This window comes from Neovison vison, chromosome 12, assembly GCF_020171115.1.
Source record: "Neovison vison isolate M4711 chromosome 12, ASM_NN_V1, whole genome shotgun sequence".
NCBI lineage: Eukaryota > Metazoa > Chordata > Mammalia > Carnivora > Mustelidae > Neogale > Neogale vison.
The window spans coordinates 48079471-48090497 of record NC_058102.1 but is presented as its reverse complement, the minus strand read 5'-3'; the positions used below and the strand labels follow the sequence as shown (position 1 = coordinate 48090497).

Below are 11027 nucleotides of genomic sequence, written 5' to 3'. Positions count from 1 at the left end.
TTTTTTTTTTTTAAAGATTTTATTTATTTATTTGACAGAGAGAAATCACAAGTAGATGGAGAGGCAGGCAGAGAGAGAGAAGGAAGCAGGCTCCCTGCTGAGCAGAGAGCCCGATGCGGGACTCGATCCCAGGACCCTGAGATCATGACCTGAGCCGAAGGCAGCGGCTTAACCCACTGAGCCACCCAGGCGCTCCTAGGGTTGTTTCTTGATGAAGGGAGACAGCGTACAGAAAAAGGAGTGAGTGGCAGAATTAGCTTCATTTTTGGAGTCTATGATAATGAGACGAGCTGGGGATACAACAGCCTGCCAGTCAGAACCCAAGCTCCTTAATAATAGCTTATTTAATGCATGAGATGAAACATTTCTTCTTGACTTTGAGTGAGGAGAAGACATTTTTAAGAACTGGTAATGCTCACTATTGAACAATTTAATCACTGAATTGGTCATGTGGAAAGCTTAACCAGAGTTGACTAATACATTTTAAATCTTATCTCTTTTGAGCTTTGAATTTAGAACAAGGCTGGTTCTGAAGTAAGCCTGGCTTAGAAAGAAGCCTTCTCCAAAGTCCCTGCTCTCCAAAAAGGTGGATGACAGCTTTTTTTTTTTTTTAGATTTTATTTGTTTATTTGACAGACAGAGATCACAAGTAGACAGAGAAGCAGGCAGAGAGAGAGAGAGGGAAGCAGACTCCCTGCTGAGCAGAGAGCCCAATGCGGGACTCGATCCCAGGACCCTGAGATCATGACCTGAGCCGAAGGCAGCGGCTTAACCCACTGAGCCACCCAGGTGCCCTGGATGACAGCTTTTTGATACCACAGGTGAACATCCACGGGAGGCAACATTCGCTCATTTCTATACTTTCTGTGATGGGTATTCTCTTTGCTTCTCCAGATCTATTTACCACCCTTTCGACCCTGCTCTCTGCTCTAGTGGGTGACCTTTATTGGCCATAACATTGGTACCTCCTCCCCTCTGACTTCCAGTTGAGCTGAACCAGTGGTAGGCCCCACCAAGAGAACTAAGGTCAAGGGAGATGTAACATTAGGATTTATTTTCCAAGATCTCTCCACTGTATGCATGAAGGCTACAGCTGATTCAGGCAGTCTTCTCCAACAGCTACAAATCTCTCTCTCTCTCTCTCTCTCTGAGTTTTAGTAATTGGTTTTTCCTTTTACCCCTCAGACTTGCCCTACAGTGCTTCATCATCTTCTGTTAGTTTCTCTTAACCCTGTCTAAACCCCCATAAATGGTTACTCTATTACATATTCCATTTCCCCGTTGAGTGTACCATCTCTTCCCTGCCAGGTTCTGACTGACACATATTCCCAGAGATTCTGCAGTAGTTGCAGGAAAAATATTTGTTGGATAGGAGAATAATAAATTCTGTCATCATCGATACATTTATTTAGTTGCTGTGTAAGTTGTTGGGAAAAAGGGTTAAGATGACTAATTTTGAGTCCCATTAGCTCCATAAAAAGCAGTTTTTGAGGTGCGTGGGTGGCTCAGGTGGCTAAGAATCTGGCTCTTGATCTCAGCTCAGGTCTTGATCTCAGGGTCCTGAGTTCAAGCCCAGGTAGGGTTTCACGCTGGGCATAGAGCCTACTTAAAAAAAAAAAGCAGTTTTTGATATTGAAAAATGCTTTCATGCATATTAATGTTATTGTATTTTGCTGAAGTCAAGCTCTTCACATGGATTTTATATTTCAATTTCATCTTCAGTAATTTCCAGAAATGAATCATTCAAAACACAAAGATAAATGTATTTTACATAGCACAGAAAAAGATCACTTGTATCAAACAATACACCTTAAAACCATGATGAGAAATGTCTGTTTTTTAAACACAATTCACACAAGTGCTAAAAAATAGTTCATGGCAAACTACAGCTTAGCCTTCGAATGTTTTTATTTTTCAGTCAGGTGTGTGACTCATTATTATTACAGGTTTCTAAATATCAAGTTCCATCCTGAGTCCAAAGTATGGCTAAACTGCATTAAAAAAATCTTAATTTTAGGCTTTCTATTTTTTAAACATTTAATTTATAATAATAATAATTATTATTATTATATTTTTTGTTTTATTATTTGTATTATTAATAATAATAATAATAATTATTATTATTATTTAGTAGGCTCCATGCCCAGCATGGAGCCCAACATGGGGCCTGAACTTACAACCTGAGATTGAGATTTGAGCGGAGATCAAGAGTTGGGCCCTCAACCAACTGAGCCATCAGACGCCCCTACTATTCTGGTTTTTTTTTTGAGTAAGCTCTATGCCAATGTGGGACTTGAACTCACAACCCCAAGATCAACAGTCACATGTTCTACTGACTGAGTGAGCCAGGCATCTCTATGCTTTCCTGTTTTTAAAAATAAAGTTGAAATTCTGTTGTGATAATAAAGTTAATAAATACATGCTGTAGCAATATTAAAAACAGAGAAATGTATATATAAGAAATTAAAATACTCATAATCCCATTATGAATTCAAATATTAATAGCATATCATTAATATCATTCAAAAATGATATTAACATTTGAACATGTTTCTATGCAGTATTTTGTCTGTACATAATTGAGATGAACTTTTTTTTTTGGCCAGTAGCTAATCACCCTGGAAGTGTGTGCATGACCCTGTGCTATAATTTTTTTTAAGATTTTATTTTTTCATTTGACAGAGAGAGAGCACACGCATGACCAGGGGGAAGGGCAGAGAGCAAAGTAGATACCCTGCTAAGCAGGGAACCTGATGTGGGGCTTGATCCCAGGACCGTGGGATCATGACCTGAGCTGAAAGCAGATGCTTAACCAACTGAGCCACCCAGATGTCCTGACCATAGGCTATAAATTTAATGTTGCAGCTCTGGACTTTGAATCTCAAGGGAATGTATAAAAAAAGAGCAACGCTTAGAGTTGGTATGAGGTGACTGCGCTTAGTCAAAGATGTGGCATCTAGCAATGAGCTGAGCAACCATTAATGGTGGAGTTCAGTAAAGTGACGGCAAAAGTCTATCGGCAACAATGCCAGCAGTAGCTTCCTAAGTAGTTTATCTCTGCAGCATGATCCTGACTTATTTTGCCTCCTTTGGCTTCTGCCTATTTTCCAAAAGGGGTTCTCAAGGCTTGAGTCAATTTTCTGAGTTCACTGATATTCTCACAATGCATATCCTTATTGTTTAGGTCAATTTGAGTTTTGTTTCTTTTACTTGCAGCCAAATGCAATCCAAATGATACAACAGGGTGAATACCATATACACAATGCCAATGATATGCCAATGTTATACAATTTATGACTTATAAAACCTGTACTTTTATATGGTACCATTTAAAAGAATTTGGTAACAGGAAGTGCACTGTTTGAAATGTGGAACTGGGGGCACCTGGCTGGCTCAGTCACAGAGCATGGGACTCTTGATCTCAGGGTTGTGAGTTCAAGCCCCATGTGCATGGAGCCTACTTAACAAACAAAAAAATGTGGAACTGACTGATTCAAGGAGCGGCAATCAAGGGTGTAATGCCCCATTTCTCTGGCATTGCAATAAGTCTTTCTTATTTAGCCATAGCAAATTGGTTTAACTAATTATTTGGTTTAAACCCATTGGTTTAAGTAATTATTTCTGGAGAGTGCATATGTATTCATTGGGATATGGAGAGATAGCAGAGTATATATTTTTATATATTTTTAAAATTAATTTATTTTTTAAAGGTTTTATTTATTTAATACAGAGATAGAGAGCACAAGTAGGCAGAGCAGCAAGCAGAGGGAGAGGGAGAAGCAGGCTCTCCGCTGAGCAGGGAGCCCAATGTGGGGCTCGATCCCAGGACCATGGGATCATGACCTGAACCAAAGGCAGCCACTTAACTGACTGAGCCACCCAGGAGCCCCTATATATTTTATTTAAAAAAACAGAAAAGTTAAGAGTAACTAATATTCAATATAGGAATAGCGTCCCCACTCAATTCATGTCAAATGACTTCATGTTATTAAGGTATGTGGCAGGCATAAATATATGTTTCCTGGGAGTTGAGATATCCATATTTTGGGAACTTTCTTAAAGAAAAATAACAAAAAATTATGAACACAAAATAACGTATAAAAGCAAATTGTTATTTAGAAGAAGAAAAGAAACAAAGGAATTTCAATTTCATGTGATTTTCTCTTTAAAAGAATATGTAGCAAGTTGAGGGACACCTGGGTGGCTTAATTAGTTAAGTGTCTGCCTTCTGCTTAGGTCATAATTCCAGGGTCCTGAGATTGAGTCCCATATCAGATGCCCTGCTCAGCAGGGAGTCTGCTTCTTCCTTTGCCCCTCCCCCTGCTTATGTTCTTTTTCTCTCTCTCTACCATGCTCTTTCACTCTCTCTTGAATAAATAACAAAATCTTTAAAAAAAGAATATATAGCAAGTCGATAATTTTATATGCCTCATTATGTAGTATATTCCGGCTGGTAGAGAGTTCCATTTTGACAAAGCATTAATGAGAACCCAATTTTTCACTTGCAATTTTGCATGTTTCTTTACAGACTAATTTTCGAAAGAACAGTATCTAATTCCTCACATTTCAAACTTTGTTTCTCCTCCAGTACCCACATACTTCTATTGCCTAGCATGGTTGGACACACTCAGATCACCATATGACCTCTGGCTTTGCATTTTCCTATCACAGAAGCTGGATGAGTTGCAAAGTTGGAATAAAAATATTTCTGGAAAGCATTCCTGTGTCAGGATGGTTAACAATAACTTATACACAAATATTTTCCATTAAATCCAAATTAAATGTAATCCCTCATTCAACTTCCACTCAGATGCAAAAATATGGCTGTTGCTGCACCAACCCCTATCTAAAACAAAGGGAAGTATGTATGACAGAGAGGAAAGCGGCATGAAAAGAATAGTGGTTTTAGACAAATTATGGAAGGGGCCCATGAAAGCAAGGGATTTTGAATCATTAACATTTTTTACTTCCCACGTAATTGCTCCTGTTGGAGGTAGTCCTGAGGAAAGACAGGGACTCTCTCCATAACACAGAGGATTCTAAAGGGATTCCTTTACACAGGCATTCAATACACTGTGCTTGCTGTGTATTATGATACATGGCAGCTTATGAGAGCCCAGTTACATAGACTTAGTGATTTTTATTTTCTCGCTTTAACTAAGTTGACCACTACAAAATGCCCAAGTGTTTTTAAAAATCCTAAGAAACCATGGTTCATAACTAATACTAGTAATGAAAGTACACGTGAAAGACAAGAAAGTGTCAGAGTCAACACTTAATTCTGCTATGAATTCCTGTCAGTCCCATAAGGAGATGAAAACAAGAATGATGTAATGAGATTTGACAAGAGCAGGGCCAAAAATTTCAAGGCTATTTGAAATATGGATTTATATCCACTAATGATAATATGAGGCCATTATAACAGCTATGCATTTAAAAAATCTTATTTATTGGAGTGCCTGGGTGGCTCAGTTAGTTAAGCAACTGACTCTTGATTTCAACTCAAGTCATGACCTCAGGGTTGTGAGATCAAGCTCCACATCAGGCTTCATGCTCAACACAAAGTCTGCTTGAGATCTCCCTCTGCCCCTCCCCCACTCATGCTCACTCTCTCTCTATTAAATAAATAAATAAAATCTTTTTAAAAACCTTGTTTATTTCATCCTTCAAAATTATATATTTGTATGGGTGTTTATGGTATAAAAATGTTAATATAAAATGCTTTACGAAGTGATATTTACATTTACATATACTATGGATGCATGTTTAAAATGTTAAGGGTATTTTTTAAAGTTTGGGGAGCAGGGGCACCTGGGTAGTGAAGTTGGTTGGGTCCAACTCTTCGTTTCAACTCAGGTGGTGATCTCAGGGTTATGGGATCAAGCCCCGTAACTGGCTCCACACTCGCACAGTCTGCTTGAGATTTTCTCTCCCTCTCACTCTGCCCCTTTCACTCATGCTCTGCCTCTCAAATAAATAAATAAATAAATTTTTAAAAATTTTAAAAATATAAATTTGAGGAGCATAAAGCTAAACTATGACTTATAGTATGTTAAAACCAAAATCGTATTTCTATGGAGATTATGCCATCGACGGACTTGAAGTAAGTCACAGTGATATATGTGTCAAATATTTATGGATTTGGATTTGCCTTCTCCAGCCATCAGGTCTTTTTCTATGTGTTGTCATCCAATAGGTGGAATGTGTTGGACAAGACTTGGGGTATCTGCTTAGTTCAGAGCAGTTGTCTTTTACTGACAACTGTCCACTCTTTCCTAACTCACAGAGTAGATTTTGTAAGCTGTGTTTTTACTCTATGACTCCATCTCCTTAGACTAACTTGATTGGACTAAAAGTAGACTCCTATAAAAATTGAGCTAATCAGTTGTTGTCTCTTTAGATTTTGTGATTGAGACTCAAAACATATAGCCATTTTCCTGAATGGTGCTTGTTTGAACTCTGGAGCTGAGGTTGCCACTGTTGCATAGACATGTGCATGGAAAAGGAGAGAAAGTTCTTCTGTATAGAGAAGGACATGTACAGAAGACCTTAGAACATTATTTACCTCCTCCCAACCTCTTTGTTACTCTTCTTAAATATTTTGATTTTATATTGTTTATATCGTTGGAATGATGTAATTGTGGAAAGGACAGGGTCACAGACAAAGAATGTGGGCAGCCTCTAGAAGATGGAAAAGGCAAACAACTGTACTTACCTCTAAAGCTTCCAGAAGGAATGCAGACCTGCCGACATCCTGATTTTGGCCCAGTGAGATCCATTCTGGACTTCTGATCTCCAGAACTATAAGATAATGAATTTCTGTTGTTTCAACCCACTACCTTTCTGGTAATACCATTGTCAAGTTGCTCTCAAGGCACTGTGGACTTTGAATTCTGTGTAGATTTGAATAATAGAATTTCAAAACTGAGGGGGACCTTCATGAAGTAAAGGACTTGCCTAAGGCTACCTAGCTGGTCAGTTGTAAAGTCAGGATAAAAACCCAAATCTCTAATCTTTCATCTATGTACATTAATGACTTATAAGATGTCTCACAAAGAGGGTGGTATGTAGAAGCACTGATGAATAAGTGGAGAGTTTTTACTTTTTGTTATTATTATTATGCATTTTCTTTTGTAAACTACAATATTTCATTTCTTGAACATTGCTAAGTAAGCAGGTACCCTTTAACAACATTTTATTTTTTATTGTTATTTTTCCTCAGAGAGAGAGCTGGGGAGGGGGAGAGAGAGAGAACAAGCGAAGGGGTGGGAGGGGCAGAGGGTAAAAGAATTTTAAGCAGGCTCCATACCCAGCCCAACACAGGGCTCAATCTCATGACCTTGAGCTGAAATCAAGAGTCAGATGGTTAAGGAACTGAGCCACCCAGACACCACTATAACATTTTAAAATCATCAAAAAGCCAGCCAGGGAGTGAGGAATTACCTGGTCAAGATGTAGAAAGGATAGGCCTATACATTCAGAGTGCTTTTGCATTTCAGATTCAAAAGAGATGGCTGAGAGGTGACCCTAATCCAGGGTGATCCATGAGATACTAACACTCATCCGTATCTGGAGATGCCTTGCAGAAAATAATGAAAATCCTCTATGGAAAAAAAAATTATCCTAGGACTCATATTATTTCTTAAAGTATTTCAATTATGATGTCCTGCACACAGTAATAGGTAGTAAGACAACGTGAGTGAGAAACAGCATAAGGAACACAACAAATAGGGTTGCCTCAGTGGCTCAGTTGGTAAAGCGTCCAACTCTTGATTTTGGCTCAGGTTGTGAGATTGAGCCCCGTGTTGGGCTGGGCATAGAGTCTGCTGAAGATCCTCTTTCTTACCCCTATGCCTGCCCCTCGCCTCTCTCTCTTTCCAAACAAAACAAAAAAAAACACAACAAATACCTAAAACAAAGAACCAACAATACACTCAATAGGACTCCAGATACTGGAATTAGCAGAGACCCAGATTGTATACCAACAATGACTACTGCACTCAAAGAGATGAAAGCCAGGACTCACTGTTTTGATAGAATGCTATAAAAATGAACGTAACAGATTTTAAAAAGAATCAGATAGAAATTCTAAAGCTTAAAATTACCAAAAAACCCCACCCCAAAACCAAAATTAATAGCTAAATAGATGTTTGACCTCATGGGAGAGAGAATTAGTAATCTATCTTTTTGTTTCTAATTTTTTTTTTAACACAAGGTCTATACCCCACGTGGGGCTTGAACTCATGACCCAGAGATCAAGAGTCACATGCTCTACTGACTGAGGCAGCCAGGCAACCTAATATTTTTTTAAATTTATTTTAATTTCTATATTTGATTAATTTAAGAATTAATCAAATATATTTTGATTAGAAATATATTTTGATTAGAAAATATATCAGAAAAAAGCTATTAGAAATGAAGCATGAAGAGATAAAAAAAGAGAAGGTAAGAGAAATAGTGGGTAGTATAGATTTAACATACATTTGTTGAAGTTTTAGAAGGAGAGAAGAGTGGGGCAGAAGCAATATCTGAAGAGGTAAAGGCTGAGTATTTTCCAGAACTCATGAAAGGCATCAATCAACATATTCAAGAGGTTCAGTGAGTCCCAAGCATCATAAATAAAAAGAAATACACTTCCAAACATACATAGTAAAAGAGCAGGAAGCCAAAGTCTAAGAGAAAAAAATCTTAAAAGCATCCAGAGCCGGGGTGGGGGGGGGGAACCTCCCAATGACCTCCAAAGAAACCGTCACACCGACCGCTGATTTTTCGTAGGCAATGGTAGAAGTCAGAACCCTGGAATGATTTTTAAGTGTACTAAAAAGAACATAAACTGCCCCTACATCAAATCTCCCCTTTCCTGCCTTCCTTTTTCACTTACAAGGACCCTTATGATTACTTTGGATCTATCAGGAGATGAAAGATAAGCCAAACTCCTTAATTTAATCATACCTGTGAAGCCCCCTTTCCAATGTAAAGTAATAAAGTCAGAGGTTCTGGGGATTGGGATATAGACATCTAACATGGGCCTATGGTGCCCACGCCAATCTAAAAATGGGTCTCGCCCCTTATTATGAGTTGCTTTTGTCTTCTATAAAAGCCCCATGGAAAAAAGAGAATCAGTATTTCCAAGAAGTAGAAGAGGATGGGGGCATTTTGCATATTACCTCATTTAAACTACCATGAACCTTCAAGCTTGGTGATGTATATTTTATTACAAGTCTGAAGTTTCTAAAATTGAACACGAGAGAGAGGCTGGGTAACTCGACTGGGGCCATCTAGCTGGTAAACTGACGGAGTAGTAATTGGTATCCACATCACCACACTGGTCTGTAAGACTCCAACGAAGCTTCTTCCAACATACCAAGGACAGGTGGATCTTCTTTGGCTTATCATTGTGTGAGCGATTTCCGTATTTTAGCCAACACTCTAATTTGGTGGTTTTTCAAATGGGTGAAAAAGAAATAGAGAAGGAGTAAGGTTTCTAACGGGAGAGACATCTTTGAATAAAATTTTGGTGGCAGAAAGCGGTCTCAATTGATCACGTGATCCCGGTTAAATCACTCACCTTCTATTTGGCCTCAGTTCCCTCATTTGAAAAATAGATGTTTGGAGCTAATGACGCCTCTTCCAGGTCCCTTCTCGCTCAGACATTCGATGGTTCTAAGAGAGAAGCCCCTTGCCTCAAGATGCCTCCATCGTGCCGGGTGGGCTCTAGGATGGCTGCATTCAAGTTGGAGGCGTTTGAAGTATTCAGAGAAAAACCAACTGCGATCTAAGGGGGTAAAACTGAAGGGCAACGGACGGGGAAAGAGGAGATGAAAGGAGAAGGTGACGGGAGGTAGAGAAGCAAACATAAATGGCATGCAAATAACCTAAGTAGCTTGCAAATTGCCCAAGATAACAAGCCACGGGAATCCAGCGTTTACTAGGCAGATGAAACTGTGGGTCTCTGAGGATGCGGGGATAAGAACATTGTTTTCGCTCTCAAGGCCCTCACAGAATGCTGGGTTACACTCCGAATTTAATCACGGACATAAAACTTCCACCTCTCTAGAAGGCTTGGCGGTGAGAACCGTGAGAAAAACTGAGAAATGAAAATAGTACAAAACGTTTGAGTGTGCCAGAGGCAACGTGAAAACACCGTCTCTGGAAAGAGCTGGGATGTGCCCCCCAAACCCCAGGCCTAACCTACACACACAAAAGAAGCCGCCTCTGCCAGCAGAGACGCAGGCTTTTCCTCCGCGCCCGCCGAGCTGCCGGGCTGCAGAAAAGACCGCCGCCCCCGGCCACCCCCGCCTCGTCCCTCGGGCCTCGGAAGTGACGCAGAGCGCCCCGCCCCCGCCGCTAGATCCGCTGCTGCTGCCGCGGCGGGCAGACCTGCAGGAGGCGGCGGCGGCCTCGGCCGAGAGAAGATGGCGGACGGTGTGGACCACATAGACATTTACGCGGATGTGGGCGAAGAGTTCAACCAGGTACGTGAGGGCCCGTGCCCACGCCGCCGAAGCGGGCGGCGCTGCGGTCCGGACGCTGACCCGGGGCCTGCCGCAGGCTGCGAGCCGGCGCCGCTGCAGACCGTGCGCCCTTGCCGCCTGTGGGCCGCGCCGTCCGACCCCGGCGCGGCGCCCCCCTCGCCCCTCGTTCTACCGCGTCGTTTCGCGGGCCGCGGGTGATGCGACCCGCCGCGGGGCCCGGAGCGCGGACGCGGGCCGCCGTGCAGCCGCCGCCGGCCCCTCCCTCGCCGCCGCCACCCTCCCCATTGTTGGCGGCGGCCGGCGGGCGCTTCCCGCCGCGCTAGGCCCGGGCGGTGGGGCCGCGTGTGCGCGGCTGGGGAGAACGGGCCGCCGCCGCCACCGCGCCCCCTCCCCCGCTGCCGGGCCAAGCAGGAAGCCCGGCGGGGCACGCGCCGGCCGCCGCCTCTCCCCCGGCCCTGCAGCTCGGGCTCCGATTCCTCTCGTCGCTCCATTTTGTTTCCCCGGCCGCGCACGGTCGCCTCATGGAAGGCCGCATTCATGGCCCTTTGTATC

General features: G+C 41.8%; 1 protein-coding gene and 1 long non-coding RNA gene across 5 annotated transcripts in view; one reads left to right on the top strand and one right to left on the bottom strand.

Annotated features, from left to right (window-relative positions):
- Positions 1-9196: 9196 nt before the first annotated feature.
- LOC122891222 lies at positions 9197-10255 on the bottom strand. Its single transcript, XR_006381263.1, has 2 exons — positions 9569-10255; positions 9197-9429 (listed from the first exon to the last, which is right to left on the bottom strand). It is a non-coding gene; the product is annotated as an uncharacterized LOC122891222 (long non-coding RNA).
- Positions 10256-10375: 120 nt separating this feature from the next.
- Positions 10376-11027, top strand: part of CPSF6 (cleavage and polyadenylation specific factor 6) — a 34399-nt gene continuing 33747 nt past the window's right edge. For all 4 annotated transcript variants that reach the window (XM_044228307.1, XM_044228306.1, XM_044228305.1 and 1 more), the window contains exon 1: positions 10376-10475. In XM_044228307.1, coding sequence (XP_044084242.1) covers positions 10416-10475 — 60 coding nt within the window. In that variant the 5' untranslated portion in view covers positions 10376-10415. The remainder of the gene's footprint in view (positions 10476-11027) is intronic.